The 27,878-nt window shown below is 40.5% G+C and overlaps 1 protein-coding gene across 1 annotated transcript; it reads left to right on the top strand.

Annotated features, from left to right (window-relative positions):
- Nucleotides 1-451: 451 nt before the first annotated feature.
- TECTB (tectorin beta) lies at nt 452-27,523 on the top strand. The gene is made up of 8 exons (XM_021526024.3): nt 452-20,905; nt 22,635-22,825; nt 23,218-23,360; nt 23,441-23,513; nt 24,862-24,965; nt 25,045-25,128; nt 25,315-25,477; nt 27,235-27,523. Exons 1-8 carry the CDS (start codon nt 20,830-20,832, stop codon nt 27,460-27,462), a joined length of 1,062 nt encoding a protein of 353 aa, XP_021381699.2. The 5' UTR covers nt 452-20,829; the 3' UTR covers nt 27,463-27,523.
- The last annotated feature ends 355 nt before the right edge of the window (nt 27,524-27,878 follow it).

Below are 27,878 nucleotides of genomic sequence, written 5' to 3' on the forward strand. Positions count from 1 at the left end.
GAAGGTAGCAGTGACATTTCTGCATGGGACACTGGCATGTTGCCATCTACTCTGAGTGATGTAAATTGGGTTTGATGACTGGATGTCACCTGGTAGTTTCTCCTGTAGAGGTACCCATTGCTGCTGGGCTGAGTAACACAGTAGTCCATAAATTCTGTACAGGGGCTTTACCACAAGTGATGGAATAATGCTCTTTATGCAATTGTTTATGATTCCCAGTCAGAAATTTTTAGTATTTTTATAATTATCTTTAAAATGGCAGAATATTTAGCAAGCTGGTAGGATGTTGGGTAGGATAATTGTTATTTGGAGATGCTCTTAGACTGATAAATGTTAAATCCTGCAAGAGAGAGAACTATGTGATCCACTGACACTTGATTAACACACACCTATGTCATCACCTCTCTAGTCTTTACAGCAAGAAACAAGCAAGGCTGGATTGCTCAATTAATAATAATTGAGCAATAATTATAATAGGTTTGGATGACACCTGTCAATGAAAAGTCATGTATCCCATATGTTAACATATTTTCCATTAAAACACCTAATTTTACAGTCCCATCCAAACATTTTTCATCCAGTACTATGTTTCTAACACAATGGATTACTATATTGCCCATCTTTTGGAAGCTGGACTAGATGACCTTTAAAGGTCCCTTCCCACCTGAAGTATTCTCTGATGCTAATTCAAATTCATGCTCACTAAGCTTACGCAGCATTAATTTGCTTCAGACCTCATGATAACGTTTATAAAATAATTTCACTAAGACAACTTACAATTTTTTTTTTTTAATTCTTGATTCTTAAGCCACAAGGATATGTTGTAGCTACCTAGACAAAATCCTCATGACAGAAGACGTGCAGTCAAGGAAAAAGCATAAAAAACCAAATGTTATGAAGTTCCAGAGCACCAAATGTTCCAAAGACACATTCTGCAGCAGCAACATTGCAGCAATGTAGTGAAGGATGTTTTCAGCATGTATTTAATAGATTTTAAATTTTACTGGTGACAGTTCAAGGTTAATGAACATCAGAGGGGTTGGACTGAAACTGATTTCAACAATGCTGGAGAGTTTCACATAATGCACCTGTTCAGGTGACTTTGGAAAGCCTTTCATATCTTCATGCTGAAATATCTTGGCTATTTCAGCTGTAACCAATATGAGCTTTAAGACTAATTTAATGCATTAACCTTAATATAGTGCAGTCAGATATAGGAGACAATCAGAAGTGTAGCAGGCAAATCAAAAATGTTTTTAGCAGGTTTTAGTAGTGTCTTGCAGTAGAGTTGGTTGGATATTTTTTGCATGAAAGAATGGATGGAATTATTACATAAAGCTAATCTTTATGGGGAATTTTTGTTGTTAATCATCTCTCATTTAATCTAAAAATAAGAGCAATTTTGTCCCAATCACTGGCTGAAAAATGAAGATGTCAGCTTAGAAATACTGCAACACTTATGAAGAAAGAGGATGAGCTCACAGTTTAATAGTGATAGCTTGATATCAACAATATCATTGTGTTTCAGGAGAGATGCAGTTCAAAGGCAGCATCCTGCCTTCATTCTCCTCTCTATGCCAGGACCCTTGTCAAGGTAATATGTTCTGCAACATCTGCCCTGGTATAATGCACCTTGAGAGATTTTGTCTGAGATAGGAGTCCATGCACCTAAATGCATCTGCCCAGGTCCCTGCATAGAAAAGCTTTTCAGTTTTCTCTGTTTGAAATTCGTGGACGAGTCTGTGATCACAGACAAACTCTTCTCTGTTCTGTTTACATGGACACCATTGCACACACACAGAGCAATATTTCCACTAAGTTTGGATATGCAGGGCTGTTTGAGGCAGAAAAGCACTAATAGATTATTATATTAATACAAATTAAAGTCCTGACCATCAAACACTTGTTGAGCTGAATGGTTCCCTGTCAGGAGAGGAATTTCAGTGATGCTGAAGAGGACTGTGACATATGCATTAGTCACAGGAGCCACAGTGCGAGGCTGGAAATCCACTTCCAGCTCATTATGCATGTGTGGTTTCAGCTGTCCTAATGGCAGGCTCACACAGATATACACATTTTAGCTATCCTGCAGTGGGGGTACAAAAACCTACAGCCATTCAGCACCAGTGTCACAGCAATGTACTGCAGCAGACACCTCTCTACATCAACTGGGATGAGCTGGTGGCTGCTGCTGTGCCATACTTCAAACCAGCACTTTCCATGGAGAGGAAACAAGGCAGAATGAAAGCTATGAGGAGTTCTCACATTTTTACATCAGCATGCCTTAGTGTTCATAACACATCTTCAAAATTTCCATTTCAGCCCTTGGATATTCATTTTGGAAAGAATTAAATTGAAAATGCAATGGCAATAAAAGACAAGATAGAAGGATAGGCATAGCTCACTTCAGAAGATTCATTATTTGTTCTTCTTAAATCTATGCCTATAAAAAATGGTATTATTATATACTATTACCTAGGACTATACCAGTTGCTGATATATCTAGTAGCTACTCAGATGAGTGAAAACAGAGACGGTGCTAATCAGGTGGGAAAGTCTGAAATAGCAACACAGAAAACCACTGTGGGTTCTTCATCTAGAAGAGTTAACCATCTGGGGCAGTATTGCATATGTTGTGACCACAATTGTAGCCCCAGCTCTAGCCTGAGAGGAGCTGTGATTCTGCCTCCCTGGGCATCTGTGAGACCTACAAGTTCTGCAAGGTAGCAGGTGGTACTCTAGTACAGTGATAATTTGGAGGGTTTTTTTTTAAAAAGCATTATTAGCACAAAACTGGAGTGGACTTACAGGTCTCAATTATATAAAAGAATTGCCACACCTTGCTCTTTCATCTGCTTTGTCTGTGCCTCCTACAACCTAGAAAAATTGTCCTGAGTCCTGTTGAGTCCTGCTAATACTGAGGGATTACTGAGAGGCAAAGCTGAACTGGACTGAAGGACCAACACACTGGGTGAGCTTCACCCAGCTAAGCCTAGATATTTATATCTGTCTTTCACACTAGGAAGAAACATTCATTTCTAGGGCACAGGCCTTCTGATTCCAGATGCCTCAAGCATCCAGATGCATCACTCATAATAGGCTTCGAAGGACCCAGTTTCTTTGCACTGAATATACAATTTATGTTGACTATTCCAAACATAAACAAACCATTGACTTCGAGTCATGCCAAACCCCAGCCCAGCTGACAACCTTGACAGTCTGGTATTAAAGCAAATCAATGAAGAGTTTATCTAGATGCACAGGACTGATAGAAACCCCTGAGATATTTGTAGTTACCCAGTGCTACACCTCAAGGAAGTCAAAGCCTGGACTTTGAAATATAAACAACTTCAGATCAATCATCAAAGGCTTTAACCCTCTCAAATCTCTGCCAGCAGAACCTTGCAGCTCCATCTTCCCTGCAGGGTTGCTTCTGTCCTTGGAGAAGGCATTTATCCTTGCAATGAGGATCTCCAAGGATCTCACTGTGATGGAGCTAATTATAGGCAATCTGCTGATGTACAACTAAATATGCACACCGGCACAATTTGTGGGTTGCATGGTATGCTTTGCTATGCCAAGTAAAAGGATCTGGGGATGGACAGGAATAAATACCAGCTTGTACTGCAGGAGATTAGTGATTCGAAGCACCTGCTGTGTGACAGAGACATCCAAGTTTAGATGCCAGTTCAAACAAAGTCCTTTAAACAAGGATGCTTTGTCATGCAGTGTTAGGAAATACAATTCTTTCTTAATCAAAATTAAAGAATAATTTTTCAATATTTGCTTTTTACTACAGACCAGAGGAGGAGTGAGCAAAACTGCTAATCCACCCAGTGTGCTACAAATATTGTAAGAAGAGACAATTCTCCTGGTAAGAGAGAAAGCTAAAAATATAAGGCAGTGGCTGAAGGGCAGCCAAAGGCACAAGGTGTTATTCCATGTCTGTGGTCACACAACTGGCCTGTGCCCAGGGCCTCTAGAGGTTGTAGGGAAAAAAAGGGTTGCATGGAATGATGTCCTTCACTGTCCTAAGTTAACATGAAGCCAAAGTTCACCATCAGTGCAAGGGCACAGCTGGCAGAATCTGCTGCTAAATGACTGATCCCACCAGCAACAACCGAGGACTGATGGAACCAGCAGTGGGAGTGGACTTGGAGCAGTCTCAAGTTGAATCAGAAAGCTGTTTTACAAAAACCATTGCACAAATCAGGAGTGAGCCTTAGGGGATATCCAAGGGAAAGCACCAGTCCTTCCTGAACTGGACACACAGATCTGGAAAGGGGCTGTGTACTACCCCAAAGTTCCCCAAGTTCTTGCAGTCTGAACACAAGGAGATGTAAAAAACAGTAGTAAGTTCTACATAATATGACAAAGTCTTTCTGTCTTCCACACCTAACAAAGCCAATACAAAAAAACAATACAAACAAACATACCTTAGCTGAAGAACCTTGGTGAGAAAGTTGTGGGGAAATTACGTCCTCCCAAAAGTTTCTGGAATTGTCAAAGATACCCAGAGGCTAAAAATACATAAGACCCTCAGTGAGCACTGTGAGTTTCAGAAAAAAGTCCAAAATATTTTGTTCAAGTCATTTCTTCTTCAAAGTTTGGATCAAAACTGAAGCAGACAAATGAAAAACAAACAAAAACAAAAACAAACAAACAAAAAAAAACCAAAAAAAAAAAAAAGAAAGAAAGAACGAAAAAGCCTAAAACATCAAAGTACTACTAATAGATTATGAAAAATCCGAGGAAACTGCACAGTGCATGTGATTCCCTGTGCAGGGCTAGCACCTAGCATCTACGTACTTGAACATAACAAGATTTATTCCTATCCATGGACTACAGAATGTATTTATGTTTGCAATTGATGTATTGCACAATGTAATGAATAGCAAAGTAATAACAGAGAATAAGTCAGTTTCCTTGGCACCAGGTTCTGGATAGTACTAATCTGCAAATAGCACGTGACTCATTGGCAATTCCCTTTCATATGCCAATTTAAAGGGAATTATATAGAAGTTCACATTCTGCCCATACAGACATCTACATCTTGTTCAGATAACCAGTTTATACAGGTGTTTACTGTGATGTGTATTGTCTACTAACCAGAGTCCTGAGCCAAAGATTATGGACCCAAAGCAGTTAGCAGAGAAGGATGAGCATGGCTTAAGTAAAACCATTTCTTTAGGCCGTTACATCTAAGGAAAACAGTCATCATATAAAAGTAGACTATAACCTTTAGGTGAATTAGCAGCTACCTGTTTTACAGGTGGGAGAAAATTAATTTTTTCCAAAAAGAAGGTAGCAGGCAATTTGTTTTGGAAAGGCTGAATACCCTCAGAGTTAAGAACCTAAGACTTAAGCTACATCCGTGGGTTGTTTCAAGAACAGCACAAGACATTCCAACACATCACAGGAGGATTCCTGGCCTCCATGGCATTCAATCAAGAAATGTCTCCATTCCAAGCTTTGCTTTTCATTACTCTTTGTAAGAACAACACAGGGAGTAGAAATTTAGCACAGGAGAGGCAGCTGGTGGATGGAACACACTTCCAGACACTGCCTAGTTAATTACAGCTGTGGAATTATACTCAATTGTAGCGTGAGCCAAACAGATTCCAGGATTTTTTAATTACTTGTTGCTATAATAATGTTACTTCTATATTGGTTAGAAAAGCTGTGACTCAGAAAAGAGCCTCCACAAGAATGACAAGTACTTCAAACTGCAAAGAAACGCACTGGTCTTTCCTGATGCAGATCCACCAAGTGGTAAGGTGGTGAAAATAAAAGGGAATCTTAGAGCAGATAAAAGAATATTCTATTTAACACATGTATGTTATTAAATACCTATTAAGACATGAGTAGGAGAGAATCATGTGGTGGGGAAAAATTGCTGAATTCAGATCTGCCATGTAAGTGGTTCAGAAAGACCAGACCCTTCTAAGCTGGGAACTGGAGTGGGTAAATCCCCAGTGTCTGCATGGCTGAGTCCTGTATCCCTGTATCCTGTATCCCAGGTGGGGCTTAGCGAAGGGTGTATCACTCTCAGTTCAACACACACACACCAGGCTGCCCCTCTGGCTCTGCTCAGGACATGTCTGCACAGCCAGGCACACACTGAAGAAGAGCCTGGACCCCCTCTTGGTCTGCCCTAAGAGCAGATCCCCCCTGCTTCGTGCTCACTTGGCTTCCCATCTTATTTCTTTTTGCTCATTCACTTCTCTGGTTGCATTTCTTTTGCCTTTTGATGTTTTTCAAAATCAGATGAATGCTATGCAAAGGCTGTGTTAGTGCAATATCTGCCCAGCAGAGTAGGAAGATGGCAAAAGCTATGTGGCATACAAGGATGAGGGAGAAGTGCAAACAAGAGCAGTTATGTCAGACACTTTCAGAAGCATAGCCAAAGGCAGGGTCAGAGAGACCAGAAAAATGAAAATCACTCAAATCCTATCCTGAGCACTGCAGTAAGGCTCAAGAAATACTCATGTAAATAATTCCGAATCTCAGGAGACTAAAAATGTATTTAAATTTTCCCTTGCATTGTGTAAGAAAAGGATTTTAACCTGAGAAGCAGATATTTCTATAGAAGACTTTTGACCACAAAATGCTGTCTGTATCTCCTGAAGGTATCTCTCATTTTAGGGCAGAAATAAAAGCAGGATGCGGGGGCTGAGTATTCTTCTGATCCCTATCAGCTGCTTGTTAACTATTTAGAAACTCATTAACTTCCAAAAGAGACCTTGGCCCTAATTAATGCCTGAACTGATCAGTCTGCCCCTTTCTTCTTTACCTCTGCCTCTCAGAGCCTTCTATAATGATTAAAGGAAACCACACTTCTTATGTATAATTATTAAAATGGTATTTTTTGAGCTATCAGGATCTGCACACAACTGTTGAATTCAGTTCTGTCTTGGAGATTACCAGACTACTCCAGAATTCTCCAGCTTGCTTTGGCACCCTAGTTCTTCATGCATATGTGTATCACTCTTAAGTCCTTCACTAAACCAGGCTCTGTAATTTCCTTTCCTTGGCCTTTCATGCAACAGAATCTGTTTTAACTGTGACTGAAGTCCCACCAAGGCCATTCAATCAACTGTAATGTTGGTCCTAATCCTGCAGTCTTTTTAACACTATCACTAAGAGGGGAATAAATAAAGAATTGACTAATTCCATCTTCCAAAATTATAATGTATCCTGCATGTAGATATGTACCCTCTATCACAGTGACAAAAAGAACTTACCAATATAATAGAAAAAGAAGATAACTCTTCACTTTAATTTCTGTCTAAATGGATGCAGTTACTCTCAAGTTCAGTAAGTATGAGCACTAAAAGATAAACTGGAAAAAGAAAAATGAGAAAAGTTACAATTGCAAAGCACAAGCACAGTCTTACTTTGGGTATCATGCAGTTTAATGTCTCTGGCCAATACATGCAAATTATTTTTTATTTATTGAATTTCTTCCAGTTTCTCAGAAATGCATTTCACATTGATCATGTCTGCAGAAGGAAATAAAGGCTGCCATGCCCTGAAATTGGTTGTTTTGGATGACTGGACATGGGGTCCTCTGCTGCACAGCCACAGGTGCACTCACAGTCCTCTTCCTGGGTAACTGTGACAGTCCTTATTCGCCAAAATTAGAGGAGGAAGTGTCCTTGCACATGGACTATCAAAATAGTCAGTACAAGGGCCATAAAGTAGTAATACTACCCTAACAACTCTCTAATTAATATAATTAATGTAAATGTTACCTAAAGGCTCTTATCTTATTGTAGCTATGCACACAATGTTACAGGAAGGCAAACTTAAGCTATCATAATACATTATCATAATTACATATTAATGATAACCCTAGATTTCTTTTTCCAAAACAATGTTTGGAAAACATCATCACTACAGCAACAGAAATTCCAGCAAGAGTGAGGATAGGAAGCTCCTGAAGGGTACCCTACTAGTAGCAATTAAATTATATTAAATTAAATTGCAATCAAAATATTTGTCAGCCTGGTAAAAATAATAAAATATTTCAACAGAACAGGATGCCATTCCACACAAGGAATTTCTTGACATTATTTCTAAGAGACCCATCAAGCTAGGAGTCCATTTAAAATAACAGTCAGTGACCTGTTAAAAATGTTCTTGTTCTGGCATCCTTACCTTGAGTAGTCACATATTTACCAAGCTTGAGCCAAAGGTATGGTCAAACCACTGATTAAATATTTCCTGAATTCTATTGCTGTTTTCCTTAGGATTCCATATATGTGTGTACCCTGACCACATTTGCCTATTTTCTGCTTCTTTACATTCTCATACACAAATAAATTCTCATAAATTTCCAGTTTTGTATTCACTTTGTATTAACCAGTCCTTTGAATTCAAACACAATTTTATGCACACACTCAGGCATTTTCAATTTTTTAAAGAGCAATCCTTTAAAAGAAGCACAATAAGTGTGTTTTTCCTAAGTAAAAATTTCAGTCTATATTACTCTTGGGAGAAAAGGCTTCTGCTTCAGAGAATTATGTGACAGAGCAAACTTTCCCAAACAAGAAGTGCTTTCAGATTTGTAAGCACAACTGATCTAATACCAGACTTTCAAACCTGAAGAGCACTGCAGCATTTCCACATTCATTCTCTATAGAAGTTGGTTGAAAAATTGACACAAAAATGACACTTTCCTGATGGGATCTTCTTACCAGTTCTCATTTTTAAGTAACTTAAGGGCAACAGAGTGAACTCACTTTTCAGAGTGAATACTGCTTTTCCAAATATCTGCCAATATTCTTAGGACAATAACTCTAAGCTGCCCTCAGTAGTGCTGGAGGCTCCTGTACCTGCAGGATAAAGACCAATCTGAAGAACACATGGTGGGCTCAGCAGCCTCGTGGTAAAATAGTGTCACTGCAGACAAAGTAGTGTCATTGGAAAAGGTACTTGGTGACAAATAGGAGTTAATTTTTAAAAGGCTTTTGTGCATGAAACTCAAAATTCAATAGATGAATTTGGCAAATATAGAGGAAGAAGCTTTTCCAGTGCTAATAATAGTGGAGAAAAGTCCACCAGTTTTGCAATCCTGAAAATAACTAGATTTAGAGTCCTAATTTCTTTTAAAAAATATGAGTTAGGCATCTAAATCTCTCAGATCAATTTTTAAAAGCTATTTAACTGACAAGGCCCCTAGACTTAAGATGTTTGCTTATAAACAGGAACTTTTGCAGGGAATATCCCACAATTAAAAAAAAAAAAAGCATACTGGCCAAGCAGAAAATTCTCAATAGTCAAGCACTTAAATAAATCATCAGCATGATTGATCTCAGTGACCTTTAATCCCAGTAGCTCTTTTTCCAAGCCATCCAGGACACTCTGTCCAGTTTGTTACATCAAAAAGATAATAGCCATTGTAGATAAGATGGCTATATACAGCATTTAGATACAAATACCAGGGCTTGTCCCTTCACCTGAGCTACTCTGCCCACTAGTCATGATGCCCCCTACTTTGGCATGGACAGGCAAATAAGAGATAAGAGAACCAGAGGGACTGCCCCTTCTGTGTGCAAAATGAGAGGAAAGGGCAGTCAACAAACACCTCAGGGAAAGCAGGGGCAGGTTCCCTTTGCACAGTGAGCTTCATAAAATGAAATTTTATGAAATGAAATTTCATGATATATCAAAGTACAGTTTTCTTCTTCATGCTTTGAGCTCCTGGGGCCAGGCTGTACCTGGCCTCCTCATTCACTTCAAGAGAGCCTGGTTAGACTGAGACTAAAGGGTCCAGGCTGGCTGTGACTGTGCAGTAACACAGGGAGCACAAGTGCCTTTATTTCCTTAATATCCAAGACTTTGGATAGTCATGATTAAAATAGCTTTAAAAAGTGCAAACCCATGCATGTATAACCTGAGATCACAGCAACAGCCTGCTGCCAAGGAATCCTGTTAGCTGACCACCACTCTCTGCCCAACACCAGTTCCTCCCTGCAGAGCCATTTCTGGCCCGTGTCATACTGCTGGTGAGAGAAGCAGAGGTGAAAAGTCAGCAGGAAACCACCATGGAAACCCTGCACAAAGCAAAGGACTGTTGGAAGGAAAGATGTAAAATGAAAATTTCACACACAAGCATATTTAAGTAGCATAGGCAAAGTCATGAAACGAAGGAGAGTGATGGAGCAGCAGCGTTTGCTGAGCTCAGTGGAAGGGGTAAGTGCCCAGGGAAGGTGGTGGGACAGGAAACATGGAAGGAGGTGGGAAGCTGAGAATACCAGAAGGTGACATTTCATAGTAACACCTTCAGACATTGTGGGTTTAGTGGCATATTGGACAGACCAAAAGGGCTGGAACCACATGAGGAAAATGAAGACTGGAAAGTGGAGAAATCAACTGGTACAGGAATTCACAAAGATGACTGAAAGGCTTGAGGTCACCCTGCAGCTGGGGATCTCAGCTGAGTTGGTCCCTGACAGGAGGTGCAGAAGGAAAGAAATATACAGCATTTGGTATCCTAGAGAGGAATAGCTTTCCAAACTACTTGTTACTAGCCACAAGATTAAGGCTTGCATGAGAAGTTAAAAATGTCTCAATGACTGAACCTATTTCATTCACATCTGCTAGTCCTGAGTGATGTAGGCTTTGATCTATTCTATTTTTACTTACCTGTTAACAAATATTCTACATTATTAGTTAAAGAATGCATTGTCAAAGATACAAGAAAATTATGTTTGCCTTCATATCATTGCTTGCTTGCCATATTGAAACAGTAACACTAAATAATAATTATTATAGACAATGAAAATAATCAGAGCAGGCCAAGGAAGGGTCCAAAAGATGGAGCACCATTTGGAGGAGGGTGAGATGTCTTTACCAGATTTCATGAGTCACTTTGCCTTTCTGTGCCACGTGTCTCTTTATAGTACATCACTAACCCCATCTCCTGGCCAGTTGGTGTCTGGACTCAAATCTTTATGAAGGTCTCAGAGGGCCTGAAATTAATGATATTTCAAACACAGAAAATACCATTGTTGCCATATCTTCTCTACATTCATATCCACTGATTTCACCTTTGCCAAAATAATACCATACCCACCCCCAGAATTAGATTTAGAGAGTGAGCATTCCAACTACATTCTTTTTTCTAAAAGGGTTTCCAGGAAGATGTATCAGAATACTCTCAAATCAGTTTACATTTTCATAACTGACTGTTGATTTAGGTACACTTTCTTTTGAATCCCACTGAGAAAAAACAAAACTGATATTAAGAAAAAGGCTGTGAAAACAGACCCTTTCCCAGTATTTCAAGTTCAGCACTTTAAGCCTAATACACACTTTCTGAAACATCAGTAATGTATTTTACCAACCTATTGCTGTAAAAGATTCAGTATTCCCTGTTTTTTTTTTTTTTTTTTTTTAATATCAAGACCATACAGAGAGGCAAAGAGTAACTCTAACTTCATGTGCTTTTGGTATATCCAAGCAGTCAGCAGTTCAAGATCTGTCTATTTACTGAATTTATCCAGCTGTTTTCAAGCATTTAAAACACGGATTTGACATCTTCTTGATCTTTGAAAATCTTACACACGTGTAGATGCCCAGTATACATGTAAAGGCATTACCTTGGAGATTACTCAGGGTTTATTGCTCCTATATATCAATTGAGCCAGACACCTTTCATTTCAAAATCACTTAAGAACTGATTCACAGCTCAAGGGGCTTTGGCTTTCAAGATCATATTTCCAGAAAAGAAATAATTTGAATCAGTAACTTGAATTTTTATATTTAAATTAATTCAGGAACATAAGGTCAACTTCTAATTTTAGCTACTCTCAGAATAAACAAACAACAGCAGAGCTTCCTGCATCATTAACAGCACAATCAGTCTGGAGTCTTGAGCACAGTCTGTCCTGGAGGATTGAGTACTTGGAGCTGTAGTGGGTTACTGAGGAGAACAACTCTATGAATCCCTTGGAAGGTAATCACATTATTGTATTCCTGAGGGATTTTCATAAAGGGAACTACAGTGTCATACTTTCTGGAATAGCTTGTAGGAAATACTACATGAATGCCATTGGTAACATAATTGCAAACATTTTTTAGATGGCCACAATGCTCTGTTCAGCCAGCTTAGATCAAAATGATGGTTTGCTGCAGACTATTTCCTCCAATTACAATCTACATCAGAAGAGAGAAACTGTCATTTTAAAAGCTAGCAAATAGTACTTTTGCCCAGGATGGTTTAATTGATTTTGAGTGATCAATACAACACCAGCTACAGCTCAGCAGAAGAAAACACAAAGGTGTCAGCTTTCTCAAGCCTGACTATCACAGGGAGCCCATGAAAATCTCTGAAGAGTTGTATGTGGGCAGTACCACAGCCACCTCTTGCATTTGGTGTTTAAGTGAATTCTACAATAAATAATTAAAATTAAAGATAATATAATTTTTAACAATAATTAAAATTAATTATCCAGCCAATTAAACAAGTAAGATCTGCATTTTATTTGATATTGGTTGAGTCATAATGCAGCAAGGAAATTAAAACCCAACTGAATGCCTGAAACCTTTAGATAATTGCTCTTCTCCATTCCACTGCATGAGGCTGTTACATTTCTCTGCTACTATGAAGCGGGTGAATGGAAAGAACTACCATCAATAGTATGTTGGTGCAATTTGAAGAAAACAATACCCTTTAACTGATCTGAAAATTGGTCTCTTATAGGTGGGAAGTCTCAGAAAGAGACTTTTTGGAGGCTGAATGCTAAAGAACGTGTCTCGACTAAGTGAGAATCTTTGTTTGTGACATCAGAAGAGGCAAATCCACTGAGATACTCAACTGGTAATCAATTGTGAGTCACCAAATTATTGTCAAAAAGCCATAAAAGCCAGTGGAAATGCTAAACTGAGAAGCAAGGGGGAGTTTACTACCTTAGGTGGCAAAAGAACCTCTGACATCTGAGTCCTCTGTTCCAGAAGACATGGCCTGGCATTCCAAACAATCATTCCTCAGCATCCCAGAAAGCTTTCCTCATTCACAGACAAACCCATCCAGAGTTTGCTTGGACACTTCCTGCTCCAAGCTGCTTACCCTTTCAGTGGCAAAGGAGAAGTAAGAGCAGGATGGGCAGCTCAAGAGCCCTACACTGAGCTTTGCCATTCTGTGACTCAGTTCCACTATCTGCAAAACAGAGATAATGGTACTGAGATTGTGATAAGCATTATTATGATCAGTTTACAAGCACAGCACCAGCTAATTAATGCAGCTAAGTTTGATACATGTAGCTCTCAGAGCCACATAACTCTGTACAACAAACAGATCCCTTTCACAGCAAAAGAGACTGTCTCCAAGGATGATGCTATCAGACTGCCAAAAATCGCAAACTTTCAAAAATTAGGACAACACTGGTATAATGGATACAGTGTGCTAAGAAAAGTAGGGCTAAGATTGAACTAACAGGATTATGTAGCTTGGGAAACCAAAACTGTGATTTTAATCAGCAGCTGCCGCTGATAGAAGTGCAAAGGTTTGTGTTTGATTTGGGACTGCAGCACTACACATACTGAAAGTTTATTTCATAGGGAAAACAAATGGATCTTAACTCTTCAAAGGATATGAATTTATGGTGAGCATTTAAAGAAAAAATATTTTTACCAGTCCGTCATGTGTGCATTCTTACCTGGATCCCTCAAAGCAGGTTTATAATTCAGCTGGATCAGACTGTGGGGAAATAAGGGAGCTGGAGAAGGGTTCTGTAGCTCAGGTAAGGGTAAAGGTGTTAAAGAGGGAGCAAAAGCACTCCTAGCACCCAGGGCAATACAGATTGCAAGTCTGAGAAAAGGTTTCTGGGCTTGGGAATATAAAATACTTCCAAGCTACACGGCAGTCAAGTCCTTTACAGTAATTCAGCATTCCTCCTGCTTCTGAAATTTCTTTATCAGTTTGCCCATTCATTTGTCTTTGCTTTCTTTCTCCCTTGACCATATTTTTAAAATGAGCAGCATACATCAGTTTCTCAGCAGTCAATGGAATCTCCACTAAGGGACCCCAGAGGATAATTTGCCTTTTGCATACTTTGTATGTTTCACTGCACTGCAGTCTTGGCTTTTTTTTTTATTTTGGTCAGGTTTTCAGTAGCAAAGCATGCAGGCTAGGTGAGCAGCATTATTTATGGCCAACATACATGGCAAGGAATCAGTCAGAAGATCAGGCATCTGCTGCAGACTCTTTTAAAGTTGTGGTGACATAGCCCAACCCAAACTGAGAAACATATTTCAGCAACCTTCCCAGCAGCAGTGGGAAGAGAGCAATACTGGTGGAAGAAGAGAATGGTCACTGTGTCAGAGCCAGCTGCCAGACTGAAAAGATTAAACTAATGAATGACACAAAGAGTCAATTCTTCCTTTTTTCTCACGTTCCTCTTAAAATCCTCCCCCGCACTGAGGTGAGATCCTCACCTGCACTGCCAAGAGATCAAGACCTGTTGTTGAGATAACAAGAACTAAAAGGTTTACAAGATGTTATACAGGATGGCATGACTGAGATCCAAAAAAGCACTTATATACCTCAGAAGCTATTTAGGCCAAATACAGGTGATTACAGAATGCTATTCCACAGCAGTAACCAGCCATTCCAAAATACTTAATCCCTGTGTTCTCAACAGAAAATCCCTGCAGTTCTGCTCCGACAGATCCCAGATAGGACTCTGGACACACTGGAGCCCAGCAGCCACAGCCACACCCTCTTCAAAGAACAGCTGGAGCAGACTGGTGTTCAGAGCCCTCACCCAGGATTACAGGAGACCCAGATGCAATTCTTGCTTGTTGAGATCAAAGATATCTTTCCCCAGAAGTGCTCCAGATTCTGCCTGGAAGGTGTCCTTGGGCACTCAGTGAGTAATTGGAGGGTGCTGGAGCAGGCTCAGGCATGTGTGCTGCTGAGTTTGCAGGGCTGCTCAGCCTTCCAAGGCAAGCAAAAATGAATGTCAAGCCAACCAGAGCAGCATGTCTGGCTGGTCTCCACTCAGATGCCCACACACAGATATCCAGTGTCATTTAAGATATCCTGACTATCCTTGGCTTCCAATTCCCATTCCAATAGTGCCTGAGTGTCCCAGAGGTCCTGTGTCACAGGATATCTTGGGCACCTTACAGATATCTGTGCATGTATCCTGGCCACCTTACAGCACTTGTTAATGCAATACATGCCTCTTTTAGACAAATTAATTAAGTACATGGCAAGTTTAGGCATTTCCAACTAGAGGCAGTCCAAGGATGAGTGAGGTCTCACATGATCATCGTGTAAGTCATCAGTTCTGGTCTTGCATGACCTGTTTTACATGTCTCATACATTCATTAAATCAAGCACCGTGTCCTTATTAAATCCAGCTCCAAATCCTTATCCTTCATAACTAGTTAGCTCCAAGACATCCCCTAAAAAATTACAACAAATAAAGCACTTACCCACACGAAGGCTTCAAGGAAACTCAGCTGGAAACTGATGTTCTGTTCCAGCAGTAGCAAACTGCAAAACAGGCAAGACTTTGCTGGAGAAGCATCCAAAGAACATTAAATATGCTGGCAAAGCTAAACAGCAATAGGATCAGGCATTCAAATGAGCATGAAATATGATTATTTACTTCAGCCACAATTTTGTGTTCAGCAAGATTTGCTGTTGTAAATATCTGTCTTGAACAGCAGAATTATCAAGGGAATGCTTCTTCAGCTGAGAGACTGTCCTCTCCCACAGCCTAGGAGTGCATGTGCCAGCAGCAGCACTGTCTCACCAAGCTGATGGCTGCAGGTGATTGCTGAAAAATTATGATTCAGTGTTGCGTAGTTACACAAACAGAGATCTAACGCATGAGGAAGTCAAGAGCAGAAGACTGTCTCTTCCAGTGGCCTGAATGTCCATCTCTGGTTTTTATGTACTCTTCTACAATGACAGTTTCCTCTGATTTCCCCTTCTTCTGATAGGTCTTGTGCAGTTACTGAAGGATATCAGCCGCTTGGGGACTTGGGGTGCAGAAGATCTGTGGGTCCCAGGCTCTCTGTACATACATGCATTGCTCTATAATGTGCTCACAAGGCTAAAACATTCATAGAATAGAAATGTAGACTCATTTAGCTGGGAAAAATATCTTTAAGTCCAACTGTCCTAACTGCCAAGATCACCACTAACCATGTCCTTTAGTGCCACATGTGCAGGTACCTCCAGGGAAGGTGACTCAGTCATGTGCTGAAGTGAGTGACCAGCCATGTGCCATGAGTAATAAACTGCAGAAAAGGTATTTACACTGTAAATGGCAAAACAATCCTAAATCCCTAAGGTATTTATGACTTGAGGGAATAAGTTTACACAGCACAGCTCAATCAGACTTCAGGAAAATTGGATTGTACCAACACAGTGCTGCACTTCCAAGAGGATGTACTCGCTCAGATCAGGCCAAATATAAATACAGCTGCTATGCTTCCAGACACAGCATGGATGTCTCTATGCCTGTGGGATAAATACACTCCTTATCTCAGACAAAACTGAGTACGCCAAGTTTTGGTGTGTGGAAACACCATCATTTATACATTGCAGCCTCTAGATGAGTGTCAACTGATCTGCCTTCTCCTGGAATCAGCTGCCTGTCTCCATTGATCTCCATTATCCCATAAATCCTTCCATATAGTTAAGGGACTCTTCAGATTTATTGTTTTGTCCAAAACCAATGAAAATTGGATGTTGCAATATCCCTTGCAGGTTCAAACAGCAGAACCTCATTTGCTTCATGTAGGAGCCAGACAGTTGATATTCACTCAGCTTTCCATCACAATGTGAGGAACAAGGCTGGAGACACAAGCTGCCCTTGTAGGTGAAATCCACAATAAGGCCTTCATTTGCTCTTGGTTGAAATCTCTACAAATACTTAGGTTGCTGAGATTATTCAATGGTCTTGGAAAGACTCAGGGAACCACAACAATCCTCAATGGTCTGCTTTGCAAGTTAATGGCTTTCCTTTCTCTGTGTGTGCACTTACTGAGAGAAACCTAAGCCTTTCCCCAGCCTTCACCTTTGATCAGTGCAGGTATCAAATGCTGGTTGGCTTAGGTACATTTTGTGCTTGTTTCTCATGCAAATGAAAACTACTATATACCAGCTGGCACCACTGCCAAATTTGTTCATGGTTTTCATTCTGTTTTTTACCTTTTGCCTAAAAGGAGTATTATGTACATGGAGATAAGTTTTCTGTGAGAAGATAGCAAGAGATTTTTTTTTCTCTTACAAATTATGGGATTAGATCCATTTTGGAGTAATTCCACTGAAACCTGTAGTATTATACCAGCAATAATTTAATTAGAGTATTTGCTAAAAATCATCAGTAAAAATCTATCTGTGTTTCCAGAGCTTTGTTAACGTTATGGTGAGGTAGATCACTTACATAATTTACACTATGCCTAATCAAGGTTGGCCAAATATGCACCAAATCAGCTCTGTGTGTGCAGGCCTGATAGGCCAAGTCCAAGCCCAGGACTGAATCTGATTCTTTGAATTTGAAGAATTAGCTTGTACACAGCCATGAGTCCTTTCTCATGCCCAAAGTCACAAGCTTTCTCCTGCAAGCCTCCCCTTGTTTCTGGGCTATATATTCTTGTCAACAGGGTTGATCATAAAGTCTCACCAGAAACCCTGGTTTCTTTTTCCAGACCAAATACACACACAGGAAAAGACAAAAAATAGTGCATGTTGACACAGTGCATGTTTAGATTTAGCCTTAGAAAATCAAAATTAGGCCTGAATCCCTGCAGGATTTGGAGTGAGACTATAAAACAGACCCCTGGAGTTAAATCGTCTTTGCTTTAGGATTTCTGGTGACGATAAGCTCTAGTTAGAGAGATCACACCAAATGATTGATGAGCTTTGGTTCTTGTTCAGTGGATTGTTCTTTAATTCAATTAAAATAGCAACAAACCCTGCCCAGAAGATTTTATCCATTTGTCCATCTGTAAGTAATCTCATTTAAATCAGAATGTGGTGGCTTGCAGGCTCACAAGAACAGTAAGAGCAATGTTGCCCTGATTTTTAAAAGTGTTAAGTTTTCTGTTATAGTTCTTTTGAAAGTTTTAAAGTTCTCATAAAACTTCTTTAGCCTTCTGATAGTGTTTACATATTTCTACTAAGAGTTCTCACACACTGTTCATGTACCTAAAGATTGTTTTGCATTCTTCTTTGTGGGAGGAGAGAATTGATGGACTGTTGGTTTGACCAGTGTGGTTGAAGAGGTGGCAATTTCATCCTGCAATCCACTGTGACTTTTAGAATTCTATATATTGAGAGGTCAGAAATAAAATTAGCTCTTTTTCTTTCTTGAACTCACCAAGCTTCTGTGTACTCATTTTGTGTCCAATAATGACAGAGCAGCTCCTTACAAAGCTTCAATCTTGGTTCAGACTTGATGTTTGAAGTTAAGCACTGACATGTATAGACTTTTCAACTTTTGCTTGGGGCTTTGAATCAGTTTGCCAGAAGAAGTCACCCTGATCACTTAATTCTTCATGTCACTGCAGATTCACCTGCACGCAACCATCACCAAGCAGCCCTCACAGTGCAGGTGTACCCATGGCCCTGCTTTGCTCAGGTCTTCTGGCTTGAGACACTTCTCGTAGTGACTGCTGTCCTCAAGTTGTTCCTATAAATCTCACACACAGGCCAGCTAAAAACTCCTTGTTGAGCATTTCAGGTTTAGGTCAGGGCCACTGTGCTGTTCCATTACACTCTCTCCTTCACAAACTCCAGACTATTGACAAGTGGTACAGCTTTATCACTGTGCCAGCCTATATGCCAAAAACTGCTTGAGAGAAGGACACCAAAGTCCTGCTGTGATGGGGCAGATCAAAGCTCTGCACAGGAGGAGCTACCAGAGCATCTGTGAGGAGCCCACAGGGCTGGTCTGTGAGAGCCTCTGTGTTTAGAGACTCCAGACAGGTGTCAGAGCATGAGTGGTTCAACAGCAGCTGGGACTGGGTAGGGTTTGGGACACAGTCCCACAGCTGATTTCCATGGCAAGACTGTTTAAAGCCCATGTTCTGTATAAAATAGAAGTAGTGCACCCACTACTTTTTCTGGGCCTTTCACTATAAGCTGACACAAACGGGGCACCAGAAAATCCTACCAGCTAGTCAAGACTTTCATAGGCATCCTCATGACTGGTGGCCATACAAAGAGTAAATTTATTTCAGTTTTCTGTGCAATGGTAAATTTTACACAATCTATAGTTTAATATTCTATGTATATTACACAGTCTTACATGCATTTAGTATTATATACTATTATTATGTAGTATAATGCTAAAACTTATGGAAGAGCCTACCTAAATTCAGATTACCTGTCTGTGAGCTTTTAGTAAAAAAAATAAGTAAAAAAACAACTCCAAAAGTAGTATACAACCTATTGACATTACTTTTGTCCACTTGTATGGCACAAAAGCTTGACATTCTCAATAAACCATTTAAGGCAAGCAGCTAATTCTTATAAATATATTTTCACTGAATTCTAGCAGGCAGTTGTAGCTGCAGTTAATTCTCCAGAAATTCTACATTTTCCTAATAAACTCACAAACAAAAAAATTCTGTACCTTCAGCAGGTTTCTGTTCATTTGTTTGCAAGATCTGTAAAAACCACTGTAGAAAGATTTGTAAAAATCAAATAGCAGCAATGCAGACTCATCTAGGGGAAGAGAACTGCTTTTCTATAACTCTTTTTTTTTTTTCCTCTCACACTGGACAATACTGGCAGGTTGAGATTTAACCAGAGATGGGCTCCTTTTACAAGATTGCTTATATAAAGCGAAGATAACACCAGCTGGGTTCATTTGAAAGAGGACATCTTGGAAAGAGCTGACAGCGCTGCTTTTGGAATAAGACTGGAATGAAAATCTGAAATAATAGCTCCTTCCTGTCTCGTAGGTATAACCCTTAATTTCTTGTAGAATGCATAGGATAATAATTTGAAGGAATTGTCACTGATATGTACTTTAAGACCCTTTTATAGATATATATTTTTAAGTAGAGGCTGAGTGAAAATGTTGAAATTTATTTGTTTTGTTAGACTACTGAATTAGAATGATTTTTTTTTTTTCCATAAATGATATTTTTTACTTCTGATTTAGTCTGCTTAGTGTATGAGGCCTGATACTGAAGAGTGTCTTCAAAGGGAAAATATGAGAACTGCAGTCCCAATCCCACAGCTGTATATGTTTTCCCCTGTGGGAAACATTTTTCAGGTTTGAGGCCTGAAATGTAAATGTAAATAACTTCTATGGATGTTTTCCTAGAAACTCAACATTTAGCAGCAAAGGAGAAAATGCATAATTTGCCAAAACTGAGCTACATGAAATTGAGATTATAGGCATCAGAATAGCCATCACTACAGAGAATAGTTTCAGCCCTAATTTTAAGCACATTATATATGCTCTTGTGACATATTTATTCTAGTAATTTCTATTCCCTCCTTTTTTCAAATCCCACTGTTTTCATTTCATTTAGTGTTATATTAACACTTTAAGTTTAGACTCTTTGCAAGAAATCAAAGTAGAATAATTAAAAGCCACCACTAAACTGAAATAGTAAAATTGTCACAGTAGTTACATAGTAATAGCAATGGTCTTTGAAAGATTTACCCTGTAGTTGCAATTACATTGGGTGACAGGATATCAGTAATGTTATTTTTTCTCTCTGCGAAAAGGACATTTTAACAGTAGCTATTAGAAGCTCAGGACTGCAGACAATGCATTGTTTTTATTTCCACTTTTAAAGACATTTTCAGCTTTTATTTCCTGTATCCTCAGATCATTGCAAGAAATGGTGACTCTTGCTATTTATCTGCTGGTCATCTTGGCTCGAGCTCTTGCAGGGCCTTGCAGCCCAAATAAAGCAGGTAAAATAACTTGTGATCTTCTCCTGTAATTAAGCTGCCAAAATTTTTTTTTTTTTTTCATTCAAAATCAAAATGTTTTCCTCCAGAAAGTTAAACTGTGGGTTCTGTAGAGCTAATCCTTACATTTCTTTTATTGACCTGCTTTGAGCTAGCTAGCACAGTAAAGAATGTTCCATAGAAGTCCTAACCCCACAAAGAATTAGGCATATAGTTAACTCTGAATAACCATAGTGCAGGAAAGTTAATCACAAAAGCATAAAATAGCAAAGGGAACAAAAGCAATTAGAAATTCTCTGTAATAGTACAGATGCAGCAGATCTTTGCTGCCCAAACTGGGCTTTCGTCCCACGGACTACAGTCAGATTGCCAGTGGTGACTGAATGTGCTGGGCTGAACCCCTGAACCACACTGTTACATTAAAGCAAGAAAAATACAAAAATCATTGAAGGTAGTGATGTAATTGCACACTGATTAGTGCCTACAAACTGAAGTGATCTGGTGCCAGACAGACCTGTAATGTAGATTTCACTATAATTACAAAATGTGCTCTAGAAATTTGCTGCAACATGCCTCAATTTAGTGTTTGCTTTTTAGTGCATGACTGCTGTCAGAATGCTGTCGGTCATTTCATGGTATATCTAAAGTATTTGGCCCTCTAGCCATTTATTTCAGTACCTTTATTTGCACGAGCAGTTTTTCTTAACTAAAGGAATTTTCACAGCTCACAAGTTGCCAGTTTTAATACTGAGTATTAACACAAGCAGTTTCAGCTTGCATGTGCTAAAGGTTTGTTAATCAGAAAAAAGCAAGTTGTTAAGAAGTCTAGTTGACTCTCCCAGATTATTCCCTAGCAGACATAGAAAGGCTGCAAAATGAGGCTTTTAGCATAAAAAATGAGAGTGGCAAGGGCTTTAAAAGAAGTAACTGAATAAGTCTTCCTCATTTTTCAGGTCACTAATGGTTAGTCAATATTTGGCCTTATTTCCATCAGACGTTCAAATTAGATCTGCCTGTCAAAAATATCCAATTCTGCTAGCATGAAGCAATCTGTCTGTCTGTAATGGTGCTCAGCATTCATGTGTGTATTAGCAATCACCATGTTTGGAAACACACAGCACTGCTGTTAACAGGGCTGGGAGTTTGGGTCATTTCCTATTGTTGTTAGAAGGTCCAGGTTCTTCAGTTAAGTTTTAAATCTTAGCTTTTGACTTGACAATTGGAAAAATTCAGTTTGTGCTAGCACTACAGTGCCAGTCCAAGAAGAGAAAAAGCAGATTATTTATTGTGGCCAAGATCTATACACCATTACAAAACAGTGAAGATCTACAAAGCCTACCAAACAACCTCACCAATATTATTTTTACAGAGTCAGTGGTGTTACAGAAGCCAGCTTTGCAGCATAAATTAATGAGACATTTTCAGTGCAGTCTTTTTTACTTCAGGTTTCTCAGCAGTGTCTCTGCTTTTCAATCAGCTATTCTAGAAAGATAAAAAATTTTCACAAAGTTTTGCATTGATTAAAAGGCAAAGGCTAAACTCTTCCAAAGAGGACAGAATTTAACAACTTAAAGGTCCATTTTGTGTAGCAAAAGCTGCTCTCATTAGGGGATCTTCCAGCACACACCCCTGTTCACAGAAGGTTAAGCCCAATGGAAAGTAAGTGGGCGGGCCCACCTCTTTGAAAGGAAATTACTACTGAATAACTCCGGGTGTATCATTTTCCTTCCAGATGTAATTCTGGTATACTGCTATCCTAAAACCATCATTACCAGAATTCCAGAGTGTCCTTATGGATGGGAGGTTAATCAGCTGGCACTTGGAGGCATTTGCTACAATGGGATCCACGATTCAGGATATTACCAATTCACAATCCCAGACCTTTCACCTAAAAACAAATCATACTGTGGCACACAGTCAGAGGTAAGACTATGAAGGTCAGAATTTCTGATTCAAGAAATGGCTGCACTCACTTGAGAGAGTCCTATCCTCTTCAGCTTGAAGTAAGCTTTAGGTACCAAGGGAAGAAGGAGGGAAACTGCAGAGTCAAAGAGAAGGAAGAATCACACAGCTGTGCTTTGCAGTTCCAGGCAAAACACTCACAAGTTTCGTGATATTAGTCTGCTGTGCACCTGTATTACACAGAACTTATGTTTAGTAAGGCATATGAATAGGCAGCACAGCATATAAAGAGCTAGCAAACCATGTTTCCTGGGGGAAGCTGTTTTGACACCAGAGTCTTCATGTTTCAAAGTACATTCCTGATGCTTCAAGGACTCAGTACTGCCCACATTTCTGTGTCTCACCATTCACAGTTCAAGAATCCCGTGTATCACTTCTATAACTCCATCGTCTCCAATGACTCCTCAGTGATTGTGAAGAACCAGCCTGTGAATTACTCATTCACCTGCACGTACAATGCCAACTACCTGGTGAACCAGGCTGCCTTTGACCAAAGGTACATCCTCTTCTGGGAGTGTGTCTCACCCTGTCCTCACCACCATGCCTCACTCATGCAGAATTTTGTCCTGTCCCCAGGGTGGCCACTGTCCATGTGAAGAACGGGAGCTCCGGCTCATTTGAAAGCCAGTTGTCCCTCAACTTCTACTCTGTAAGTGCTCTTTGCCACTCACACCTTCACCTTTACCTTACAAAGGCTTCAGCTGAAGAGCTGGAAAAAACAGGGCAGCTGCTCCTGACTTTTATTTGTCATGGAGCACACTTCTAGCCTGGAACAGATAATTGCAGTGGGATTGGCAGGGGTTCTTTCTGTTGATTAACAGGGATATACTTAAAGTGAACAGAGCAGACACATGTCAACTGTTCTTTTAATCCCTCAAAATCAGACAGATTTTTCTGCTGAGAGGTACATTTCTATCCTGCTGACAGGTTTTAGAAGAAAAACCAAAACTTGTGTGTAGTCCCACTGCAAGAGCAGCATGAATCTGCACATACTCCTGGCCTTGCACAGCCTCTATAGACACAGCAAAGCTCCTTGCATTTCTCTTGTAGCTTTCTCCCTGGTCCTCTCACTGACAGATATTTCATGTACCCCACAGATCTTTAGGTCATACTGGAATTTTGTTGCCAACAAAATATTGTCCCTTGATATCTGTTAGATCTTTTGAAGCATCCCTCTCCTCTCTATAGCTCCACTGCACTGCTGGAGCAGCCAGCTCCTAATCCTGGAATTTTTTCTCCACAAAAGCACAGTCAAAAGCACCAAAACAGCTTCTTTATTTTAGCACAGTTGGAAAAAGCACAACTAGGAACATACAGTGTTAAAATTATAGGCCTGGTAAAAGGAGTATTTACCACTAGGTAAGCCAATGCTAGGACTAAACCTGATATTCTTTGTATAATTCTGGTGCTAGCTTTGTTTCCATCTTACCCAACAAGAAGCACTGGAATTTAAGGTAGGCATTTCAGTGTATTTATAACAAAAACTTTTCACCTGAGCACTATGCTGCTCCATGTTCAGCAAGCTGGCTTTTTTTTTTTTTTTTTTTTTTTTTTTTTTTTTTTTTGTGAGTGATTTCTGCTTGATTTCATTCCTTTTCTCCAACATCTGGCCATGTTCTGACCCCATTCCCATCCTACAAACTCATCTCCACTCTCTCCACTCTCTCACTCCCACCAGCTCTCTCCACCACCAGAGGCAGCAGCAGCAAGCTTGCTTCCCACCCATGCTGTTTGGGAATACATGCAATACATTTTCCAACCCAAACAGCAGCAAGTTCTGTCACTGATCATCATTATACACCAAATATAAATAAAAATATTTTTAAATACCATCTTGGGTTTCCAATACTCCTACTACCAGTGTAGATTTTGGAGGTTGCAGGTTATAAGAACCCAGATTTCTGGAGTCAATCTCTCCAGTGGTGTCTGAATTGGAATCATGCCGTGCTTTGCATGTTACGAGTAATGTATTATGCCTTTGTCTTTGTCTTCCAAAGAATGCCAAGTTCTCAAGTATAAAGGAAGCCCCCTTTGTGGTTGAAACATCTGAAATTGGTTCTGACATATTTGCTGGAGTGGAAGCCAAGGGCTTAAGTGACAGGTAGGCAAGGGAAGGAGGAATGAGTAATAAATTGGCAATTGGGACATTTCTTGCTAATCTGGGGTTTGTATCTCCCCAGATTTAAAGTTGTTCTCAACAACTGCTGGGCAACTCCCTCCTCAGAGTATTTCTACCAGATCCACTGGCCTTTGATCACCAAGGGGTAGGTGCTGGTGGGACCCAGGGGAGCACCTGTACTCAGCCCAGCCCTGAGGATAGTGGTGGGGGATAGGGAGCAAAGGAAAAGCTGGCCCCCAGCAGGGCAAATGCTTTCATTAGACTGTCACCTCAGGAGATGTTTCACTGAAGCCATGGGGGCTCTGACACTGCTCCTCCACACACGACACAGGTGTGCCACGGACTACTCCATCCTTGTGCACGAGAACGGGAAGACGAACCGGGCCACGTTCCAGTTCAACGCCTTCCGCTTCCGCAACATCCCCAAGCTGTCCAAGGTGTGGCTGCACTGCGAGACGCACGTCTGCGACAGCGAGAAGTTCTCCTGCCCCGTGGTAAGGCCTCCCTGCTGGGGAAACACACGGTGCCACGTCAGACAGGACTGCCAGCCCTCCCCGAGGTGCAGAGCCAGCTCTCAGCAGATGCAGGCGCGGCACTGTGAACCCAGCTGTGCACCCCGACCCCTGGCGTGCCACAGGCAACATTGGGAAACTTGTTTAAAACTATTGAGAAATAGGGTAGCCATTGAAAAACTCAGCTCCTGTCAATATCCCAGACTACAGACCTGACAAATAGCTACAGTTCAACGCAAGCCCGGGAAAAAATTAGAAAGTTGAGATTTTTTTCATTTTACCAAGTATCTTTGTGCTAAGAGCAGCCTGGAGGCAGTCGGAGAACCTGCCTCAAAGCTCCCAGTCCCCCTTCCCAAGGAAAGTCCTCTCTGCCATGCTGCAGTAAGTTATTGCTCTTGCAGACATCCTACTTTGCATAAAATACATAAATTGTCTCTGGTGCAGGAACTGAGGTAGAAGAGTGGATTCCTGTATTCTTAGATGGGAGTATGCTATACAGGCACATAATTTAACAAGGGCAGGTGCTCATAAAATGTTTTTATTTAAAAACTTCTCTCTCCACCCTTCACCAAGTCAGAGCTTTGCCATTCTTTCTCTCATGAAATGAAATAGAATTTTATTTAACCTGAAATGAAAGCCCAAAATACTCCTTAGCCAATATGCTGTCATTTCAACAACAAATAGTTCTTGCTGGAGAGGTTCATTCCTGGTGAACTCAATTTTTCTTTCTAACACTTTCTTAGTCCAGGAGAAAATTAATACAGCATTTTGTATTATACAGCCTCAGTGCTAAGCAGGAGGAACTGACTTGTGCAAAATTTGCATGTTTGACAAAAACACATTGTTAGAAATTCTAAGTTTCAAAGGTAACAGGAAAAAACTCTTAGGTTTTGTTGTTTGCTTTTCATGATTTCTTCAACTTTTTATCCAGCCACAAATCAGAGTTGAAAGAAAACACAAAACCATTACTTCATATGTGCCCCTCTGGCAGTACTGTCAAACACCTACATCATCCTTTCGGGCACTGTGTGGAATTCCCACCTCACCCTCCAGTGCAGGATAATTGCTAGATCAGGCCACATCCCTCGAGTCCACTTCCCACTCATAAATGCAGCTGATGGTCTCCTGCAATTAAGGCTGAACCAAGCTGGTGGTCTGTGCTTAAAAGAAACTCATAACCAGAATTACTACATGCTGGGTTTGTAATAAAAATGCCCACAGCTGGGGCTCTGCAGAGGTCAGGAGATGCACAGGGACCTTTAATCTGCAGAACACTGCCTCCAATACAGACCCTGTCAGCTGTGACAGGCATCATTAGTACTGGATATGAGCTGCTCTATATGGAAAGGATTTGGTGCTCCCTGTTTCTACCTAATGGGCAACAATTATCATCAGCAATAAACAGCCACAGAAGTCTTCACAGAGGTCAGGGGTTAAACAAATGGAGCTCAATTTCCCCCTTCTTGACAGGAGTTTTGTTTAAAGCAGGGTGGGAAAGCCCACCAAAAATCTTCAGAAAATGAACTGTAAAGACTCTCTTTAAATCTCTCCTGCACTAAAACCCCCAATAATTACCAGCAGAAAAAAAAAAAAAAAAAAAAAAACAACCAAAACTCCCTAGAAAATATGCAGCAATTTCCTTGGTTGGAAACATAAGAATTCTGCCTGCGTTTTTTTTTTTTTCTTTTAATAATTTCTAATTGTTTTGGTATGCATGGCTTTCTCTCTGCTCTCTTGAGACATGTGACAAGCGCAAGCAGCGCGCGGAGCAAACCGGAGGGGTTCTGGTGGCCGAGATCACCGTGCGCAGTAAGTGCCTGCGGTCCTGGGGTGCTCCTCCCTTTGGGAAGCAATGGAGCTGGCGAGCAGAGGGAGCCAGAGCCCTCTGCCAGACCCCTTTCCCCCGGGGCAGCAGGAATCTCCAACAGCAGCTGGTCCCCTTCGACTCTGGCAGAAGAGCTCAGTGAAATTCTCTTCACTTGCCAAGTGACTCAAGGCACCCCTTTGGCATTTATGATAAATGGCCAAACCACTGGCACACTGAGCTGGCAGTGAAAGCTCTGCTCACCTGCCCGTGACCTCAGCAGCACTCAGACACGCTCCCACGGGAGTGGGAGGCAGGTCAGGAGCAGCAGGAAGGTTTTTCCTCACACTGTGGGTCCGTACTTCAGCATATCCACAACACCTTCATGTGTTACAAGGATGCTTTGTGCCTATCCCTCCTGACACACTCATGGCACATCAGCCTTCCCCACTGCAGAACAACTGTTTCCTCCAACTGCTGCCTCCTGCAGGCACCAGGGATTTCTCTCTGAGCTGGTTACTCTTTTGAACAAACAATGTTTTCACTAGAGCCCTTTAACTGTATCTGCACCAATCTGAA

The sequence above is a fragment of the Lonchura striata genome, chromosome 6, assembly GCF_050655825.1.
Source record: "Lonchura striata isolate lonStrDom1 chromosome 6, ASM5065582v1, whole genome shotgun sequence".
Classification (NCBI taxonomy): Eukaryota; Metazoa; Chordata; class Aves; order Passeriformes; family Estrildidae; genus Lonchura; species Lonchura striata.